Source organism: Chlorocebus sabaeus, chromosome 10 (assembly GCF_047675955.1).
Source record: "Chlorocebus sabaeus isolate Y175 chromosome 10, mChlSab1.0.hap1, whole genome shotgun sequence".
Classification (NCBI taxonomy): Eukaryota; Metazoa; Chordata; class Mammalia; order Primates; family Cercopithecidae; genus Chlorocebus; species Chlorocebus sabaeus.
In genome coordinates this window covers 128,983,634-129,003,182 of record NC_132913.1, presented here as the reverse complement: position 1 = coordinate 129,003,182, position 19,549 = coordinate 128,983,634, and the positions used below count along the sequence as shown (strand labels likewise).

At 42.9% G+C, this 19,549-nt stretch overlaps 1 protein-coding gene across 6 annotated transcripts in view; it reads right to left on the bottom strand.

The window, feature by feature from the left end:
- Positions 1–19,549, bottom strand: part of FARP2 (FERM, ARH/RhoGEF and pleckstrin domain protein 2) — a 149,351-nt gene that overhangs the window by 58,067 nt on the left and 71,735 nt on the right. For all 6 annotated transcript variants that reach the window (XM_007966995.3, XM_007966994.3, XM_073020232.1 and 3 more), the window contains exons 9-12: positions 5,015–5,110; positions 2,501–2,664; positions 1,459–1,527; positions 354–411 (exon numbers count right to left, since the gene is read on the bottom strand). In XM_007966995.3, coding sequence (XP_007965186.2) covers positions 354–411; positions 1,459–1,527; positions 2,501–2,664; positions 5,015–5,110 — 387 coding nt within the window. The remainder of the gene's footprint in view (positions 1–353; positions 412–1,458; positions 1,528–2,500; positions 2,665–5,014; positions 5,111–19,549) is intronic.

Here is a 19,549-nt window from a genome sequence, read left to right as displayed (position 1 = left end):
ACCTCAGTTCCCTGAGTAGCTGAGACTACCTGTGAGCCACCATCGTGCTTGGCTAATTTTTGTATTTTTTGTAGAGACGAGATTTTGCCATGTTGCCCAGGCTGGTCTCGAATTCCTGGACTTAAGCAATCCTCCTGCCTTGGCCTCCCAAGGTGCTGGGATTACAGGCATGAGCCACTGCCCTGCTGGTTTTCTATTTAGGACTCCTTTCTGAAAACAGAGTCCCAGAATTAGAATTGCTGAATTAAATAATATCATTAATTTTAAGACTCTTGTTACAATAATGACAGATTATTTTCCAAAAGAGTACAGGTAACTACTATTGTCTACATTTTTAACCAGAAAAGACTAACCTGTTTTGGTAGGTCTGCAGTCAGAGCACGAATGGACATGTGAGTCTTGCTGTGCCTTCTGCAAAACAGAGAACAAGCTGTGAGAAACCAAACCCTCCCTTACTCAGCGCCTGTTTTTAAAGCAGCAAGCATGTACTGTATCCATGAAGAAAACCTCCCATGAAAATGTAGCTAAGAGGCATCTAACTAGAAAGGGGCAAGATAATGGAAAATAAGAATTCAAATAAAAAACAGAGGTCCCAAGAGAGGTAAGATTACACACTCACACTAAAGGAAAAAATTCCACATGCAGAGAAACAACAAGAATTTTCAGATTAAAAGTTTACTATAGGCCGGGCGCGGTGGCTCACACCTGTAATCCCAGCACTTTGGGAGACTGAGGTGGGTGGATCATGAGGTCAGGAGATCGAGACCATCCTGGCTAACAAGGTGAAACCCCATCTCTACTAAAAGTACAAAAAATTTGCAGGCGTGGTGGCGGGCGCCTGTAGTCCCAGCTACTTGGGAGGCTGAGGCAGAAGAATGGCATGAACCTGGGAGGCGGAACTTGCAGTGAGCCGAGATTGCACCACTGCACTCCAGCCTGGGCGACAGAGCGAGACTCTGTCTCAAAAGAAAAAAAATTACAAATCTACTTTCTTTAAAACATTGAAACTAAACTCCTGTAAAAATACACGTTCATGTATTTGAAGTGACTTTTAGTCAAGTAAAGATTAATATTTAAAATAGGCTGGGCATGGTGGCTCACACCTATAATCCCAGCACTTTGGGAGGCTGAGGATGAAGGATTACTTGAGCCCACATGTTTGAGACCAGCCTGGGCAACATAGCAAGACCCTGTCTCTACAGAAAAAAAAACAAAAAAACAAACTAGCCAGGAGATGGTGGTGTGTGCCTATAGTCCCAGCTACTCGGGAGGCTGAGGTAAGAGGATTGCTTGAGCCCGGGAGTCTGAAGCTGCAGTGAGCTGTGATCGTGCCACTGTACTTCAGCTTAGGTGACAGAGAAACACTCAGTCACTCTTCTCGCTCTCTCTCTCCATATATATATATTTAAATATTAATTTTAAAGGCACACACTTTACATCGTAAAGGCCAGAGCTTACCTTTCATATGGAATTCTCTTCATTCCACTGTCTTTGAAATAATCTACTAGTTGCTTCTGAGTTCTTCCACTGTGAATAAAGATTCAGATTTTTAATAAAGAACAGTAAGTCAGCATTAATTTTAGAGTAAAAGACAAAAGAAAAGATTTACCCATCCTCTCTCATAAATATACACATATATATTTTATTTTTTAATTTTTTTTCTATTTTTTTTTTTTGAGACGGAGTCTCAAAAAAAAAAATAGGCTGGAGAGCAGTGGTGTGATCTCGGCTCACTGCAAGCTCCGCCTCCCGGGTTCCCGCCATTCTCCTGCCTCAGCCTCCCAAGTAGCTGGGACTACAGGTGCCCGCCACCATGCCCAGCTAATTTTTTTTTTTTTTTTTTGTATTTTTAGTAAGAGACAGGGTTTCACCGTGTTAGCCAGGATGGTTTCGATCTTCTGACCTTGTGATCCGCCCGCCTCGGCCTCCCAAGTGCTGGGATTACAGGCATGAGCCACTGCGCCCGGCCTATATTTTATTTTTTAAGACTGACTCTTGCTCTATTGGCCAGGGTGGAGTGTAGTGGCGAGATCTCTGCCTCCTGGGTTTAAGTGATTCTCATGCCTCAGCCTCCCGAGTAGCTGGGATTACAGGTGCCCGCCAACACGTCCAGCTAATTTTTGTATTTTTAGTAGAGATGGGTTTTCACCATGTTGGCCAGGTTGACATCGAGTTCCTGACCTCAAATGATCCACCCACCTTGGCCTTCCAAAGTGCTGGGATTACAGGTGTGAGCCACTGGGCCTGGCCCACATATATATTTTAAAGTTATACTTTGTAGTAAGCGTAACTGAATTTGTAAGCAAAGTTTTTATTAAACCTATTTTTTTTCCACTATTTTATTTCATATGCTTCCTCTAGTTATTCTTTCACAATACCTCCACTTTGTGTGTAATTCTCTGAAATATTTTATAACATTTCTTTCTTGACTAAGAATTACCTATTTTCTCAGCTTTACAAACCAGTGAGGGGCCCATGCAAGTCGTGGCATGGCCCCTACCTGTATCTGAAGGAGGAGCCCCGGCTGAAGAAGACAGCTTTCGCTTTTGGCTTAGGTTGGTCCAGAAGTCTAAAAAAGGTGTGATACTCCACACATATCTTCCAGAAGTTCTTACATTCATCTCTACTACCCAACAAAAATTCTAATGTGTCCTGGTAAGGTCCCTAGAAACAAAACATAAAGGTTAATTAATTCAAGAATGAAGTATTGGACAAGAGAAAGTACATTTAGGAAGCAGATCACACAATAGGCAATTCCAAAATTAAAAATTAGTAAGGATTTTTTTGAGACAGGATCTTGCTCTGCGCCCAGGCTGGAGTGCAATGGTGTGATCTTGGCTCACTGTAACTTCAACCTCCCAGGCTCAAACAATTCTCCCACCTCAGTCGCTCCCCTCCAACCCCTCAGGAGGGACTACAGGTGCATGACACCAGGCCTAGATGATTTTTGTATTTTTTTGTAGAAAAAGGGTTTTGTCATGTTGGCTAGGCTGGTCTTGAACTCCTGAGCCCAAGCGATCTGCCCACCTCAGCCTCCCAAAGTACTGGGATTACAGGTGTGCACTACTGCACCCAGCCCAGGAAGGATTTTCTAAAAATTGTATACAAAGTCTTCTGGTTCCATTTGCTTAATTAAGAAAAGAGAAACAGTATTTATATTCACAGTAGAAACAGCAGGAAAATTAAGTCACCCACAATCACACAACTATCAACATTCTGAATTATATCTTTGTAAACACTTTTCCCACCTAGCAAAGGACGGCATTTTTCATGCCAGTTGACATATTTATATGTTATTACTGAATTGTTTCTACATGGTATATATTTTTAAAATCTAGAATGTTTTAGATGTTCAGGACATGCAGTTTTCAGGCCCACAAATATCGCCCTGAAGAAACTGCATTCACTCTCAGTTATTCCTTAGGATAAATTCCTGGAAATGGAACTCTGAGCTCAAAGGCTGCACATCTTTGAACCTGCTGATGTATGTTACCCAGTTACCTTCCACAAAGACTGTAACACTTTGAATCTAACATTTAGTCTTTAAAAAAGTGCTCAGGTATGTAAAGTGTAACTTTGCTAAATGCAGATGCAAACAGTTCTGGGCTTTCACTTATCGCCCTATTCAAGTTAATAGCTGCTTTGGTGAACTTTCCCTATCATCTCAGAATAACTGCAAGAAACTTTTTTTTTTTTTTTTTTACTCACAGAGTAAAACAGCTTTTACTTGTGTTTTGTATGTGTGTCTGGCATTCCTTCTACTTTCCTTTCATCCACAGAAGAGATATTTGTGCACCAATTAAAGCCACCTTCAAGCCTTCTACCAAAAGCAAACACACTTACATATCGCACGGGAACCCAGTGAGTGACAGAAGCCCCACTACTCAAGTGCCTTGTAAAGGCGTAGGCAAAACTTTTCTTCTGACTGGCCCAAGGGCTGTAAATCTCCCATAACCCAAAATGTGTCTGGGCTGACACAGGCATGGCTCTCTCTTAAGCTTCAAACCCCACGGTAGCTTGGCAAATCTTTTTATTTTCTAACTCCTTTTGTACAACGGAAATGCAGCAACTGGAACATCTTTGAATAACTGGAAGTACTGGGTTTTACCAAATACACTGCACAGGCATTTATTTTTTCCATTTTTACTCATTTCAGTAAATTCACATGTAACTATTACTTTATTAATGAGCAGTCAGTAAAGAAAGGAATATTTACTTCCTGATAATCAATGCTTCTTCAGTTAGAGCTATTCAAAGATCAATTTCTGAATGAAGGACACAAGAGAACACCGGGGCACTCCTCAATTCATTCTGAAGCTCTCAATTGCTGTAGGGCTTTAGATCATTTTTAACACTTTGTTCTTTAGCTTCATTACCTAGAGGACAAAGAGGTTGCCATAACCATGGTTCTCAGCAGCCCCTGGGAGCTTGTCAGATGTGTACCTTCTTGGGTTCATCCCAGACCCACTGAATGTGAAACCCTGGGGTTCTGAGCCAGCAACATGTGAGTGACAAGGTTCCTGGGAGAGGTAAGTGTGAGACCAGCTAGGCAGACTGCCCTCAGCCCCTCCAGACCTAAGTCCCGAATCCTGTCCTTGAGTTCTTGTGTGCATTATGCTGAAATGATTTACAACATAGTTATGTTTTAGCAGAATAAATTATGAGTTAAAAAATGGTCAAAATAGGCTGGGCGCGGTGGCTCACACCTATAATCCCAGCACTTTGGGAGGCCAAGGCGGGTGGATCACCTGAGGTCAGGAGTTCAAGACCAGCTTGACCAACATGGAGAAACCCTGTTTCTACTAAAAATACAAAATTAGCCAGGTGTGGTGGTACATGCCTGTAATTACAGCTACTTGGGAGGTTAAGGCAGGAGAATCGCTTGAACCCAGGAGGCGGAGGTTGCGGTGAGCTGAGATCATGCCATTGCACTCCAGCCTGGGCAATAAGAGTGAAACTCTGTCTCAAAACAAAACAAAACAAAACAAAACAAAAAGCTAAAAATAATACTTACATGAACCTCTGGATGAAGTTTGATAAGAAATCTTTTCCTCTTGAAGCTTAGTTTACGGACCTTGGACCAATTGAAAGTGTTGATTTTGGTGGTGCCCTGAAATTCAAGAGACAGATTACATTTGTAATCTAACACATAACCCCTTTCTCATGAAATAGGGAATGCTTAAATTACATCTTTGCCAACACAGTAATCTACTTGGCATTTTACCATTATACCTGAAATGGCTCTGACTTAAAATGTCAATAACTAATCTATCTGTTCTAGAAAGATAATTAATTTTTTTTTTTTGAGAGGGAGTCTTGCTCTGTTGCCTAGACTAGAGTGCAGTGGTGCAATCTCTGCTCACTGCAGCCTCAAACTCCTGGGCTCAAGCAATCATCCTGCCTCAGCCTCTGGAGCAGCTGGGACTACAGACACCAGACACCAATCCTGCCTAATTTTCTATTTTTAATTTTTTTTTGTAGAGATGAGGTCTTGGCTATGTTGTTCAGACTGGTCTCAAACTCAAGGTACATCTGGAACATAAGAACACTGAAAGGTTCAAAGAGATGGAAAAGATATACTCAACAACTGACCAAAAGAAAGCTGGTGGAGCAATATTATCATCAGATACAATGCATGAGAAAGAGGCCTTACATAATTTAAAAGCAATTCACCAGGAAGATACACTTGGACTTGTATCTCTCCCCATATTGTTTCAAATATTTATAGGAAATAGACAATTAAAAGAAGAAATGGAAAGATTTGTGCTTTTTTTTTTTTTTGAGACAGAGTCTCACTCTATCACCCAGGCTAGAGTGCAGTGGTATAATTTCCATTCACTGTAACCTCCGCCTTCTGGGTTCAAGCAATTCTCCTGCCTCAGTCTCCTGAGCAGCTGGGACTACAGGTGTGTGCCACCACACCTGGCTAATTTTTGTTTTTTAGTAGAGATGGGGTTTCACCATGTTGGCCAGGCTGGTCTTGAACTCCTGACCCCAGGTGATCCATCCACCTTGGCCTCCCAAAGTGCTGGGATTACAGGCATGATCCACCGCACCTGGCTAATTTTAATTTCTTTGATAAGGTTTTATTGCAAAATTTTAAAATCAGTGTTAATATTATACATTGTTTAAAGTTCGCTCCTGCAAGGAGGGTGGTCTGGAAGGGGTAGTGATAGTGGCCAGGCAGGGCTGGGAGTAGAGTCAGGTTTCTCACTGAAGCTAGAACATAGTGCTAGAGTGTAACAGGAGCAAATGATGGGAATTCCTGGTCTCAGCAGATACAGACACAGATACAGAGGTAAATATAGATATGTATAGCATTGTCTATTGAGAGGGCCAGGAGTGGTGACACCCCACAAAGCAATGGGCACACTGAGTGCATGGATCTTGGTCTCTAATACCAGTCTTCACTAAAACGGTTGGGCTCTGTGGGGAAATGGCTGACTCCACGGTGAAGCAGGCAAAGTACAAAACAAGGCTGGCATGTCTTATTTTGTAAGAAAGCAAAGAAGTGCTCATGAAATAAAAGGACATATAAGAAGGACATGAGGCTGGGCGCGGTGGCTCAAGCCTGTAATCCCAGCACTTTGGGAGGCCAAGACGGGTGGATCACGAGGTCAGGAGATCAAGACCATCCTGGCTAACATAGTGAAACCCCGTCTCTACTAAAAAAATACAAAAAACTAGTCGGGCGAGGTGGCGGGCACCTGTAGTCCCAGCTACTCAGGAGGCTGAGGCAGGAGAATGGCGTAAACCCGGGAGGCGGAGCTTGCAGTGAGCTGAGATCCGGCCACCGCACTCCAGCCTGGGTGACGGAGCAAGACTCCGTCTCAAAAAAAAAAAAAAAAAAAAAAAGGACACGAGAGGCAGCTTGAAGAGCCTCCCTTGGGCCAAATGCGGGAAAGTTAAAGATAAAAATAAATAATGAAACCTACAGATTATCAAGTATCAGATTCGAATCTATGAATCCACAGTGACATAAACTAAATAAATGGAGAGAAAACTCTTCCTTCCAGTAGTAGGAAGAACGGGATTTAAAGAGTCATCATCGGGCAACCATCACAGTGATCTAACTAGAAGATGAGTGGGATGAGGTACGAGATATTTATTTAGTCTCAAAGTATCTCTTCATAACATACTTAGTTACAAAGGACAAAAAGTAACTTTTCTTTCCTTAAGAGATAAGGAGCCTCAAACTCTTGGGCTCAAGCAATCATCCTGTCTCAGCCTCTGGAGCAGCTGGGACTATGGGCACCTGATACCAATCCTGGCTAATTTTCTTTTTTTAATTTTTTTTGTTTAACTGGTTAAAGGCAGATGGGCATCTCAGGAAATGGCCAGTAGGACCTTTTGTAGAGATGAGGTCTTGCTATGTTGCCCAGGCTGGTCTCAAACACCTGGCCTCAAGTGATCCTCTTGCTTCAGCCTCTGTTGGGACTATAGGCATGAGCCACTATCTAGTCAAAAGTAACTTTGTATACAGAAAAGCTGGCAAACATCATCTTGACCAAGTGATCAATGTTACCACCACCACCAATGGGACAGATGGACCCTATGTACTACATGAATCAGGATACATCACCACTCTGGGAGTTTCTCACCTAGGCAGTGAGCCCAGGGTCTGATCCTGAGGAAGCACTGGACAATCCCATATCATAAACATTCTACAAAATGACCGCCCTGTAATCTTCCAAAATGTCAAGGTCATGAAAACCAAGGGAAGAAGAATGTTCCAGATTGCAGAGACCAGAGAGACATAATGCCTGGGTACAGCATTTGCTCCCAGATTGGACCTTCTGTAGTAAATAATACTGGGACAACCAGTTAAAGGCAGATGGGCATCTCAGGTAAAGGCCAGCAGGACCTTTCTGTGCTGTTTGTGTAGCTTTTCTATAAGCTTGAAATGGTTTCAAAATAAAATTTAAAAAACGTCTGAGACACTGCTTGGGAATTTCAGCGACTATACGTTTGATATTACCAACATTTACTCTTGTCTGCAAACTCAATGTAAGAGGCAGCAAAGTGAGGGACACAGTCCCCTCAGAGACAGCTCCAAAGAAAAAAACAAACCCCTTTAGTCATAAGAAGGAGTAAAACACTGATACATGCGACCACATGAGTGAACCTGGAAACAAGGAAACACTACACACAATAGACATGTTTATATGATCCCATTTATATGAAATACCTAGAATAGGTAAATCCATAGAGGGAATGTCCTGATGGTTGCCTGTTTTGGATATCAGTGGTTGCTGGGGACTGGCGGAGTAACTGCTAAAGAGTATGAGGGTCTCTTTTTGGGTTGAAGAAAATGTTCTGAAATTAGATAGTAGTGATGGTCATATAACTGTGTAAGTATCCTAAAACAACTGAACTGCATACTTCAACATGGTGAATTTTATGGCATATACATTTTATCTCAATTAAAAAAAAAAAATCCTGAGTGAGATGTTCTCAAAGCCAAGATACAAATGTTAGGGTCTAAATGAGGACTTAAGCTTCCTAGTTCCCAAAATATTGCCCAAACACTAAGTCACTCTAATTTCTACTGAAAGTAAAATATTGAAGGCCAGGTGTGGTGGCTCATGCCTGTGATCCCAGCACTTTGGGAGGCTGAGGTGAGCGGATCACCTGAGGTCAGGAATTAAAAAAAAAAAAAAATTAGCTGGACATGGTGGCCGGTGCCTGTAATCCCAGCTACTCAGGAGGCTGAGGCAGGAAAATCGTTTGAGCCCAGGAGGTGGAGGATGCAGCGAGCAGAGACTGCGCCACCGTACTCCAGCCTGGGCGACAGAGGGAGACTCTGTTTCAAAAAAAAAAAAAAGTAAAATATTGGAGGATTTTCAACTACATTCTCAAAGTTCCTCTCCTAAATTGTATTCTCAAAAACAAAGCAAAACAAAACATCAACACAGGAAACAAAATCCCCACAGCCCCAGCTCTAGATATTATTTATATATCTAGGACAGAGTCTAAAAAACCGAGGGCCTAGGCTGGGCGTGGTGGCTCATGCCTGTAATCCCAGCACTTTGGGAGGCCGAGGCAGGAGGATCATGAGGTCAGGAGATCAAACCACCCTGGCTAGCACAGTGAAATCCCACCTCTACTAAAAATACAAAAAAATTAGCTGGATGTGGTGGCACCTGCCTGTAAGTCCCAGCTGCTCGGGAGGCTGAGGTAGGAGAATCGCTTGAACCTGGGAGGCGGAGGGTGCAATGAGCTGAGATCGCGCCACTGCATTCCCGCCTGGGCGACACAGTGAGACTCCGTCTCAAAAAAAAAAAAAAAAAAAAAAGAGAGTGAGGGCCTGCCACGGAGGTAAGAGATGAAGCCCTCCCAGGAAGGAGGCTGACAATAGCTCAGAGGTCCCCACATAACTGCTCCAGCTGCTTGTTCAATTCCTTCTGGTCAAAATAAGAAATTTCTACAGCTGTCTTTTGGTATCTGTAGGGAATTGGTTCCAGGACCCCCTACCCCAGTACCCAAATAGTCTCTGATAGAAAATGGTGTAGTATTTGCATATAACCTATGCACACCCTCTTGTGTACTTTATTTTTATTTTTGTAGAGATGAGGTCTTGCTTTGTTGCTAAGGCTGGTCTCCTGAGCTGTGGTGATTCTCTTGCCTTGACCTTCCAAAGTGCTGGGATTACAGGCTTGAGCTACCATGCTGGGCTTCCTGTACACTTTAATAATATCATTTCTAGATTACTTACGTACCTAATACAATGTAAATGTCACGTAAATAGTTTTACTGTACTGTGTTAAATATTTTTTAAAAAATTACATACACACACATATGTGTGTGTTTTGAGACAGTTTCACTCTTGTTGCCCAGGCTGGAGTGCAATGGCGCGATCTTGGCTCACTGCAACCTCGGCCTCCTGGATTCAAGCGATTCGCCTGCCTCAGCCACCTGAGTAGCTAGCATTACAGGCACCTGCCACCATACCTGGCTAATTTTTGTATTTTTAGTAGAGAATGGGGTTTCACCATGTTGGCCAGGCTAGTCTCGAACTCCCGACCTCAGGTGATCCACCAGCCTTGGCCTCCCAAAGTGCTGGGATTACAGATGTGAGCTACCGTGCCCAGCCTGTATTGTTTTTTATTGTTTATTTTCCTGTGGATATGGAGGGCCAAGTGTATATCCCAGGGTCTTAACCACTGTCCTTAAAGGAGAAATAAACAGAAAATCCAAGGACAATCACAGCTTTCATCTACTGCACCCTGACTTGACAGACTAAGACAACACTTTTAAAGCTGCACAGTTAGCTGTCGAATGCTAAAATCTACTGCTTTCATTTTCATATTCATTCAACAACCCAGGGCATATCTGAAAATACCAAATAGACTACAAGACTGGAAACAAACCCAGCCAGCTCAGGGTCACCCACTCCACATCAAGTCTTCTTCCTCAGACAGAACCAGCTGCACCTGTATTGGCTGCCTGTCTGGGATTTACTCTTAGGCGTCTATTCATTAGCCCGTGTTTCTGAAAAGCACGTTGATGACAGCAAGCACATTTTCCACTTTGAAATCTTGCCCCCTCAGCTTCTGTCACCACCAATACCTCACACCTGCCCGTCCCCACACTCTCCTAATTGTTGGTAAATTTTAAATTCAGTATTTATGTTAATGGTCATGTAAGTATTGCTTACACACTCAGCCAAGGTGAATTTAACTACATTTTTTATATTATAAAGTAAAGCTTCCTTCTTCAAAATTTCCTTGAGAATCCTAATTGCCTCTTTTCATCTGCTTCATTGGCATGTACCCATCACTAGTTAACTCCTCCACATGGTCCAGCACAAGAACTGAGTCCCTGGTCTACCCTCTCTCCCGGGGCCTGCCCTCTGCTCTGGCGTTGGTGGATGCTCTCGGCAGGCACAGCCTGTGTCTTCCTTTGCCTATCTCGGATGTGGAGCACCCTATTTCCTTCTTTCTCATTTTTAGTTTATTCTCTCCTCTAGTTTTTCCTTACAAAGGGCGAGCAGCAGTCAAATTTTTACAAACTCTACATATCTGAAAGAAGCCTTTCTCCGTACAGAAGTCATGTGGGCACAGCACAGAATTCTAGTCTGGAGCCCCCCACACCAAACTGTTCTTAAAAAACTATCGCCAAATGCTCGGGGAAACTGATTTGAGTAATAATAAAACTGCAGTCTCAAAAAAAAAAAAAAAAGAAAGAAAGAAAGAATTAGTTTGGAAATAATTTCCTTTTAATTTTTGAACTACTGCCTGCCCCATTGCTTTCTAGCTTCCAGTATTGCTACTGAATAGTTTGAGGCCATTTTAAATCACACTTCTTTCTCCCTCCTTCCTGGGAGTTCTTGGGTCTTCTCCACTATTGTCCTTTGTTGGACGGATAGACTGCAAAATTTTTCTCCCATTCTGTAGGGTTGTCTGTTCACTCCGATGATAGTTTCTTTTGCTGTGCATAAACTTTTCAGTTTAATTAAATCTCATTTATCAATTTTTGCTTTTGTTGCAATTGCTTTTGGCATTTTGGTCATGAAATCTTTGGCTGTGCCTATGTCCTGAATGGTATTGCCTAGATTTTCTTCCAGGGTTTTTTTGTTTTGCTTTGTTTTTGTTTTTGTTTTTGAGACAGGGTCTCACTTCATCGCCCAGACTGGAGTATAGTGGCTTGATCTTGGCTCACTGCAACCTCCGCCTCCCAGGTTCAAGTGGTTCTCCTGCCTCAGTCTATCGAGTAGCTGGGGTTATAGGCACCCACTATCATGCCCAATTTATTATTATATTAGTAGAGACGGGGCTTCACCACGTTGGCCAGGTTGGTCTTCAACTTCTGACATCAAGAGATCTGCCCCTGTTGGCCTCCCAAAGTGCTGGGATTCAGACGTCAGCCACTGTGCCTGGCCCTCTTCTAGGGTTTTTATAGTTTCGGGTTTTATATTTAAGTATTTTTTTTTGTTTTGAGATGGAATTTCACTCTTGTTGTCCAGGCTGGAGTGCAATGGTATGATCTTGGCTCACTGTAGCTCCACCTCCTTGGTTCAACTGATTCTCCTGCCTCAGCCTCCTGAGTAGCTGGGATTACAGGTGCCTGCCACCATGCCTGGCTAATTTTTAAAATATTTTTAGTAGAGACAAAGTTTTGCCATGTTGGGCAGGGTGGTTTCAAACTCCTGCCTTAAGGTGATCCGCCTACCTTGGCCTCCCAAAGTGCTGGGATTACAGGCATGAGCCACCACGCCTGGCCTTACCGCCTGGCCTTACATTTAAGTCTTTAATCCATTTTGAGTTAATTTTTGGATATGGTGTAAGGAAAGGGTCCGGTTTCAATTTTCTGCATATGGTTGGCCATCTCTCCCAGCATCATTTATTAAATAGGGAGTCCTTTCCCCATTGCTTTTGTCAGGGTTGTCAAAGATCACATGGTTGTAGGTGGTCTTATTTCTGAGTTCTCTGTTCTGTTTAATTGGTCTACGTGTCTGTTCTTGTACCAGTGCCATGCTGTTTTGGTTACTGTAGCCTCATAGTACAGTTTAAAATTGGGTAGTGTGATGCCTCCTGCTTTGTTCTTTGTGCTTAGAACTGTCTTGGCTATTCAGGCTCTATTTTAGTTCCATATGAATTTTAAACTAGTTTTTTCTGGCTGAGCGCAGTGGCTCAGGCCTGTAATCCCAGCACTTTGGGAGGCCGAGGTGGGTGGATCACAAGGTCAAGAGATCGAGACCATCCTGGCCAAGATGGTGAAACCCCATCTCTACTAAAAATACACAAAATTAGCCGGGCATGATGGCAGGCACCTGTAGTCCCAGCTACTTGAGAGGCTGAGGCAGGAGAATCACTTGAACCTGGGAGGTAGAGGTTGCAGTGAGCCGAGATTGTGCCACTGCACTCCAGCCTGGTGACAGAGTGAGACTCCGTCTCAAAAAAAAAGGTTTTTCTAACTCTGAAGAATATCAATGGTAGTTTAATGGGAATGGCATTGAATCGATAAATTACTTTGGGCAGTATGGCCATTTTCATGATATTGATTCTTCCTATCCATGAGCATGGAATACTTCTCCATCTGTTTGTGCCCTCTCTGATTTCTTTGAGCAGTGGAATGTAGTTCTCCTTGAAGAGGTCCTTCACATCCCTTGTTAGCTGTATTCCTAGGTATTTTATTCTTTTTCTGGCAACTGTGGATAGGAGGTCATTCATAATTTGGCTGATTGCCTTTTATTGGTGTATAAGAATGCTTGTGATTTTTGCACATTGATTTTGTATCCTGAGACTTTGCTGAAGTTGCTTATCAGCTTAAGAAGCTGTGGGGCCAGGTGCAGTGGCTCATGCCTGTAATCCCAGCACTTTGGGAGGCTGAGGTGGGCAGATCACAAGGTCAGGAGTTTGAGACCAGTCTGGCCAACATGGTGAAACCCCGTCTCTACTAAAAATATAAAAATTAGCTGGGTGTGGTGGCGGGCACCTGTAATCCCAGCTACTCAGGAGGCTGAGGCAGGAGAATAGCTTGAACCCGGGAGGCAGGGGGTTGCAGTGAGCCAAGATCGTGTCACTGCATTCCAGCTTGAGTGACAGGGTAAGACTCCATGTCAAAAAAAAAAAAAAAAAAAAAAAAAAGATTTTGGGCTGAGATGATGGGGTTTTCTAGATATAGGATCATGTCATCTACAAAGAAAGATAAATTTGACTTCCTCTTTTCCTTTTTTAATATCCTTTATTTCCTTCTCTTTCCTGATTGCCCTGGCCAGAACTTCCAATATCATGTTGAGTAAGAGTGGTGAAAGAGGGCATCCTTGTCTTGTGTCAGTTTTTAAGGGGAATGCTTCCAGCTTTTGCCCATTCAATATGATACTGGCTGTGGGTTTGTCATATATAGCTCTTATTATTTTGAGGTATGCTCCTTTGATACCTAGTTTTTAACATAAAGGAACACTAAATTTTATTGAAGGCCTTGTCTGCATCTGTTGACATAACTATGTGGTTTTTGTCTTTATTCTGTTTATGTGATCAATCACATTTATTGATTTGTGTATGTTGAACCAACCTTGCATTCTGGGGATGAAGCCAACTTGGTCATAGTGGATAAGCTTTTTGATATGCCTCTGAATTCAGTTTTCCGGTATTTTATTCAGGATTTTTATATCAATGCTCATTAAGGATACTGGCCTGAAGTTTTCTTTTTTTTGTTGTATCTCTACCAGGTTTTGGTATCAGGATGATGCTGGCCTCATAAAATGAGTTAGGGAGGAATCCCTCCTTTTCAGTTTTTTTTTGGAATAGTTTCAGTAGAAATTGTACCAGCTCTTGGCCAGGTGTGGTGGCTCATGCCTGAAATTCCCAGCACTTTGGGAGGCCGAGGTGGGCAGATCACCTGAGGTTGGGAGTTCGAGAGCAGCCTGACCAACATGGAGAAACCCTGTCTCTACTAAAAACACAAAATTAGCTGGGTGTGGTGGCACATGCCTATAATCCCAGCTACTTGGAAGGCTGAGGCAGGAGAATTGCTTGAACCCTGGAGGCAGAGGTTGTGGTGAGCCATGATTGTGCCATTGCACTCCAGCCTGGGCAACAAGAATGAAACTTCATCTCAAAAAAAAAAAAAAAAAAAAAAAAAAAGGAGAAATTATACCAGCTCTTCTTTGTACCTCTGGTCGAATTCAGCTGTGAATCCATCTGGTCCTGGGCTACTTTTTTTTTTTTTTGCTTGGTAGGATATTTACTACTGCCTCAATTTCAGAACTCATTATTGGGCTATTCAGGGATTCAATTTCTTCTTGGTTCAGCCTTGGGAGGGTGTATGAGGAATTTATCAATTTTTTTTTAGATTTTCCAGTTTATGTGCATAGAGGTGTTCATAGTAGTCTCTGATAATCGTTTGTATTTCTGTGGGGTCAGTGGTGATAGTCCCCTATCATTTCCGATTGTTCATTTGATTATTCTCTATTATCTTCTTTATTAGTCTAGCTAGCGGTCTATTTTATTAATTTTTCCAAAAAACCAGCTCCTGGATTTGATTTTTTGAAGGGTTTTTTTGTGTCTCTATCTCTTCAGTTCAGCTCTGATATTGGCTATTTCTTGTCTTCTGTTAGATTTGGGGTTTGTTTGCTCTTGATTCTCTAGTTCTTTTAATTGAGATGTTAGGTTGTGAACCTGAGATCTTTCTAGCTTTCTGATGTGGGCATTTAGTGCTATAAATTTCCCTCTTAACACTGCTTTAGCTGCGTTAAGAGATTCTGGTAAGTTATCTCTTTGTTCTCATTAGTTTCAAATAACTTCTTGATTTCTACCTTAATTTCATTATTTACCCAAGAGTCATTCAGGAGCAGGTTGTTCAATTTCCATACAGTTGTGTGGTTTTCAGTGAATGTTTAAATCTTGAGTTCTAATTTGATTGTGCTGTGGTGTAAGAGACTGTTTGTTATTATTTCAGTTCTTACGCATTTGCTGAGGAGTGTTTTGCTTCCGATTACGTGATCGGTTTTAGAGAAAGTGCCATGTGGTGATGAGAAGAATGTACATTTTGTTGTTTTTGGGTGTAGAGTTCTGTAGCTATCTATAAGGTCACTTGATCCAGGGCTGAGTTCAGGTCCTGAATATTTTTGTTAACTTTCTGTCTTGATCTGTCTAATACTGTCAGTGGGGTGTTAAAGTCTCCTACTATTATTGTGTGGGAGTCTAAGTCTCTTTGTAGACCTCTAAGAACTTGCTTTATGACTCTAGGGGCTCCTGTATTGGGTGCATATATATTTAGGATAATTAGCTCTTCTTGCTGAACCCTTTACCATTATATAATCCCCTTCTTTGTCTTTTAAAATCTTTATTGCTTTAAAGTCTGTTTTGTCAGAAACTAGGATTGCAAGCCTTGTTTTTTTCTGTTTTCCATTTGCTTGGCAAATTTTATTCTATCTCTTTATTTTAAACCTATGTGTGCCTTTGCACATGAGACGGGTCTCTTGAAGACAGCACACCCAAAGGTCTTGGCTCTTTATCCAGCTTGTCATTCTGTGTCTTTTAATTGGGGCATTTAGCCCATTTACATTTAAGGTTAATATTATTATGTGCGAATTTCATCCTGTCATCAAGGTGCTAGCTGGTTATTTTGCAGACTTATTTATGTGGTTGCTTTACAGTGTCACCGGTCTATGTATTTCAGTGTGTTTTTGCAGTGGCTGGTGACAGTTTTTCCTTTCTGTATTTAGTGCTTCCTTCAGGAGCTCTTGCAAGGCAGGTCTGGTGGTGATGAATTCCCTAAGCATTTGCTTGTCTGAAACGAATCTTATTTCTGTTTTGCTTATGAAGTTTAGTTTGGCCAGATATGAAATTCTGGGTTGGAATTTTTTTCCTAAAAATGTTGAATATTGGCCCCCAATCTCTTCTGGCTTGTAGGGTTTCTGCTGAGAGGTCCCCTGTTAGTCTGAAGGGATTCCCTTTGTAGGTGACCTGGCCTTTCTCTCTGGCTGCCTTTAATATTTTTTCTTTCATTTCAACCTTGGAGAATCTGATGATTATATGTCTTGGGGTAGATCTTCTTATGGAGTATCTTATTGGAGTTCTCTGCATTTCCTGCATTTGAATATTAGCCTGTCTTGTTAGGTTGGGGAAATTCTCCTGGATGATATCCTGAAGTACATCTTCCAACTTGGTTCCACTCTCCCTGTCTTTTTTGGGTAACCCAATTAGTTGTAGGTTTGGTCTCTTCACATAATCCCATATTTCTCGGAGGTTCCTTTTCATTCTTTTCTCTCTATTCTTGTCTGCCTATTTCAGAAAGATAGTCTTAAATGCTCTGAGATTCTTTCCTCTGCTTGGCCTATTCTGCTATTGATACTTGTGATTGCAATGTGAGGTTCTCATGTTGTGTTTTTCAGCTCCATCAAGTTGGTTATGTTTCTCTCAAAACTGGCTATAAGCTCCTGTGTTGTTTTATCACGGTCCTTAGCTTCTTTGCATTGGGTTACAACATGCTCCTTTAGCTCAGCAAAGTTCATTATTACCCACCTTCCGAAGCCTGCTTCTGTCAATAACGCCATCTCCGCCTCAGCCCATTTCTATTTCTCCCTTGCTGGAGAGGTGTTGTGGTCATTTGGAGGAGAAGAGGCACTTTAACTTTTTGAGTGTTCAGCATTTTTCGTGTTGATTTTCTCATCTCTGTGGGTTTATCAAACTTTGATCTTTGAGGTTGCTGACTTTTGAATGGGGTTTTTATGTGTTTTTTTTGGTTCATGTTGTTGTTGTTTTCTGTTTTTTTTTTTTTCTTTGATATAGGGTCTCACTTTGTCACCCAGGGTGGAGTGCAGTGGCACAATCTCAGCTCACTACAACCTCTGCCACACAGATTCAAGCAGTTTTCCCTCCTCAGCCTGCCACCATGCCTGGCTAAGTTTTTTTTTTTTTTTTTTGTATTATTAGTAGAGATGGGGTTTCACCACGATGGCCAGGCTGGTCCTGAACTCCTGACCTCAGGTGATTTGTTTCAGCCTCCCACAGTGCTGGGATTACAGGTGTTTGTTTTTTGAGACAGTCTCACTCTGCTGCCCAGTGTGGAGTGCAGTGATGCGATCTCAGCTCACTGCAACCTCTGCCTCCCCGGGTTCAAGTGATTCTCCTGTTTCAGCCTCCTAAATAGCTGGGACTACAGGTGTCCACCACTACATTCAGCTAATTTTTGTATTTTTAGTAGAGATGGGATTTCACCATGTTGGCCAGGCTGGTCTTGAACTCCTGACCTCAAGTGATTCAACCACCTCAGCCTCCCAAAGTGCTGGGATTACAGGTGTGAGCCATCGCACCTGGCCTGTTATTTTTCTTTTACTAGTCAGGCCACTCTACCACAGGGCCTCTGAGGTTTGCTGGGAGCCTGGAGCAGACCCTAGTTGCCTTGGTTTTTCCTGTACCTGGAGGTATCACCAGCACAGTCTGTGAAACAGAAAAGATGGCAGCCAGCTTCCTTCTCTAAAAGCTTTGTGCCAGGAGGGTACTGACTTGTTGCTGGCCCAAATGCACCTGTAGGGGGTGGCTCACCCAGTCAGGAGGAACAGGGTCAGGGACCCACTTAAAGCAGCAGCCTGGCTGCTTTTTGCAGAGTAGGTATGCTGCATTTGGGGGAACTCTGCCTTATCCAGGCTGTTTATATTCTCCAAAGCCAGCAGGCTGAAATGGCTGAGTCAACTGAACTACAGAGATGGTGGCCACCCCGCTCCCCGCCAGGAACTCGGATCCATCTCAGGCAGATTTCCAGCCTGCTGCTGTTGGCTGGCTAGAATTCCAAGCCAGTGGGTCTTAACTTGTGAGGTGCTGTGGAAGTGGGCCTCACAGAATGACACTGCTTGGCACCCTGGATTCAGCCCTCTTCCTAGGGATTTGTACAAACAGATTTCCCACTTTGCTGGGGGTCCTGGGGCTGAAGTGTGTGAAACTCCTGGGTCTCTGTGTGTGACTCAGCGGCTGCTCTGCTGAGACTGAACACAACTCTGTGTACTGGACCCCAGGCCCTAGTGGCATGGTTCATGAGGGGATCTCCTGATAGTGGGTTGCAAAGATCTGCGGGAGAAGTGTGGTTTCCCGGGTGAGCTTGCACAATCACTCACCATTTCCCTTGCCTGGGGGTGGGGTTCCTTTGGCTCCACGCTGCTCCTCGGTGGGCCATTAACCCCGACCCTCGCTTTTCTTCATCCTCTGTGGGTTGAGTTGTTTGCCTAGTTAGTTCCAGTGTGAGAACCTGAATATTTCAGTTGAAGGTGAATTCACTCACCCCTTTTCTTTCCTCTTCGTGAGTGGCGTGGACCTCAGCTGCTTCTAATCAGCCATCTTGGATCCTCCTCCATTACAATTTTAAATATCTGCACTTAGAACTGAGGCTGCCATACCTCTGCGGATGATGGAGATGAAATTGGAGAGCCCAAGGTCTGCTGGGGTTGGGTTCCTATTGTTGCACGTGGGGCCAGGCTGAAAACCTGCTAAAAAGTAGCAGAGCATCTGCCAGCACAATTCTGCAGGACCAAGAGGCTCGATGACCCTGCCTGGCGTGCAGACCAGGTAGGCGGCACGGGGTGGTGATGGACTGGGGCAGCCTATATTTTAATTTGCAAATGTTTTTATGTTCTCCATTTGTTTCTGTCATGGCATCCTGTTGGTTTCAGAGACGCAGTGTTTCATTTCTGTGAAGGTTTTGTGAAAATGTAATACGGTGATATATTCACAAGGCTCAAATTCTGAAGGTTCAAAAATGAGTCCATAGTGCAAGTCTCCCTCTCAGCATTGTTCCAAAGCCTGCCAGTTTGGCCACCCTTCCCTGGGGCCATTAATGTCACCAGTTCATTTTGTAGTGTGGAATATAGTGCACATATAATTTTCTCTCTTTTCCCCACAAGCAGTAGCTACTATATAGAGTTTTGAATCTTTTCTCCATGTAATGATGCATCCTGAAGGATGTCTCATTATTGGGATATAAAGAACTGCTTCCTTGTTTGTACAGTTGCCCAATATTCTGTTCACATGAATGCACCACCATTTATTTAGCTGGCTTTTATTTATTTACTTATTTAGGTGCCCAGGCTGGTGTGTAGTGGCACGATCTT